Consider the following 1,769-nt stretch of genomic DNA (forward strand, 5'->3'; position numbering starts at 1 on the left):
GTGGGTGTTGGGGTGGGGGGGGAGGTTTGTGGGGATTTCATGTCATCATTAAATTCTTGATTCCAGGGGTGTTACATTCCACCGTCGGCTGTGGTGGGATTTGAACCCGGGTTCGTTCCCCAGATTAATATCCAGCGATTATACCACTGGGCCCTGAGCTCCCCTTGTTCTAGCTGTGTGTGAAGGTTTCTGCCTAAGACCGGGGTAGGCAGGGGTGAGGTATAAGTGATATCTGACTGGCTGACAGTGATACAGTCAGGAGGCAGGCAGAGGTGTGTGTGTGTGTCTGTAGCCGCCTGTCCCCTTCTCACTGTGACCACCCTGGCACACCCCCAACCCGCCCCCGATCGAAGTCCGGGAGATATCTGAGCTAAACTGCTGCGTCCAGACCCATCCTTCTGACCCTTGTACTTTGCTGTTGGTAAAACACCCTGCTCTTTCGCAGCGAACTCCGGAACTGAGGCTGGTGCCGTGTGGCGTCGGAGCAGCCTAGTGAAGCTTGTGGAAGTTTAGTTGTCGTTTGGTGTATGTGGGTGGGGACAGTGTACGTGCCGAGCATCTCAAGCCCCGACACGTTCCCCCACTTTGGAATCGTGAGACAGTGAGCGGTGGGGGGGAGCAGTTACAAACGCACACAGATTCCCTGGAGAAACACATCTTGTGCGGAGAGAGAGAGAAACCATAACTCGCATCCTTTTTTACGTTTGCTTTCTCCACTGTTGACGTCCCTTCTTGTCTTTTGCACTGAGCCTCCACATCAGTGCCCCGCCCCCACTTTGCCACTCCTGCCTCCATCAAAAGTATGAATAAAAAATAACCCATTTTCCCAACCCCTTTCAGCTCTAAGGAAGATCCCATCGGTCTCGAAACATTAAGTCTGTTTCTCTCTCCACGGGTGCTGCCAGACCTCTGAGTTTCTTTAGCGATCTGTGCGTTTATTTCGGGTCTCCAGCATCCATCAAGGAGCAGTTACTGTCTCCCTCACCTGAGGCTTTGAGTCATTTGGAAGGTGCTGTGTCTGTGGAAAGGACTGTTCCAGTGTAGGCTTTTGCCCCCACCAGAGGTTTTGGGGAGAGTAACTACTCTTTTCCTCATCCCAGAGACCACTTGTGGCAGACCGACATGGTGCTGAATCAGTAGCTGCAGCGCAGTAACGTTTGAGGTCCTTCTCTCGGTTCTCAGACTGTTTCCTAATTCACTAGTAGAGGCAATGCCCCGATCACCAAAACAATGGCTTCCTGCTGCCGTGTTTCTCCAAGGCAGTGTGAAACCTTTTACTCTTGCACACAAATAGAAGTGCTGATTCACCATTCTTGTGTCCAACTCACACTGTCTTTTGCATTTTGGAAGAAAATGGATAAGTTATAGCACAACCTGGTATCTGTGTCACCTTTTTGGGGACTCAGAGTCTTGGAGTCTGCCCATTGTGAACTCAGGAACCTATTGCCCTCAACTGTGGATAGCTTAAAGTTCAGAAACAACACAATCTGATCGTTGTAACGGAAGAGAGAGACCTGCCTTGACTGTGTCACTAATAAATGTAATCTGTTAGCTACTGACCATTTCTACTGTGCTGCTAAGTCTTCTCTCTCTCGATCTTTTGCAGGACTACTACAGTAACTATTATCAGGACCCAGACCCTGCTCTCGCTCCAGCGCCAGACGAGGAGTTGAACACGTTCATGAACGATGAAGCAGTAAGTGTGGGGGAGAAAGGGCAACCAGAGGAGTGGGACAAACCGAATTGGTCATTCAACATAATGCCTAGGC

The 1,769-nt window shown here is 50.3% G+C and overlaps 1 protein-coding gene across 1 annotated transcript in view; it reads left to right on the plus strand.

Annotated features, from left to right (window-relative positions):
* The window catches only part of prcc (proline rich mitotic checkpoint control factor), a 26,126-nt gene that overhangs the window by 18,580 nt on the left and 5,777 nt on the right, over positions 1-1,769 (plus strand). Inside the window, exon 5 of the mRNA XM_048620286.1 lies at positions 1,607-1,696. Within this exon, the coding sequence (XP_048476243.1) occupies positions 1,607-1,696 (90 nt within the window). The remainder of the gene's footprint in view (positions 1-1,606; positions 1,697-1,769) is intronic.

This window comes from Rhincodon typus, chromosome 46, assembly GCF_021869965.1.
Source record: "Rhincodon typus isolate 14 chromosome 46, sRhiTyp1.1, whole genome shotgun sequence".
Lineage (NCBI taxonomy): Eukaryota > Metazoa > Chordata > Chondrichthyes > Orectolobiformes > Rhincodontidae > Rhincodon > Rhincodon typus.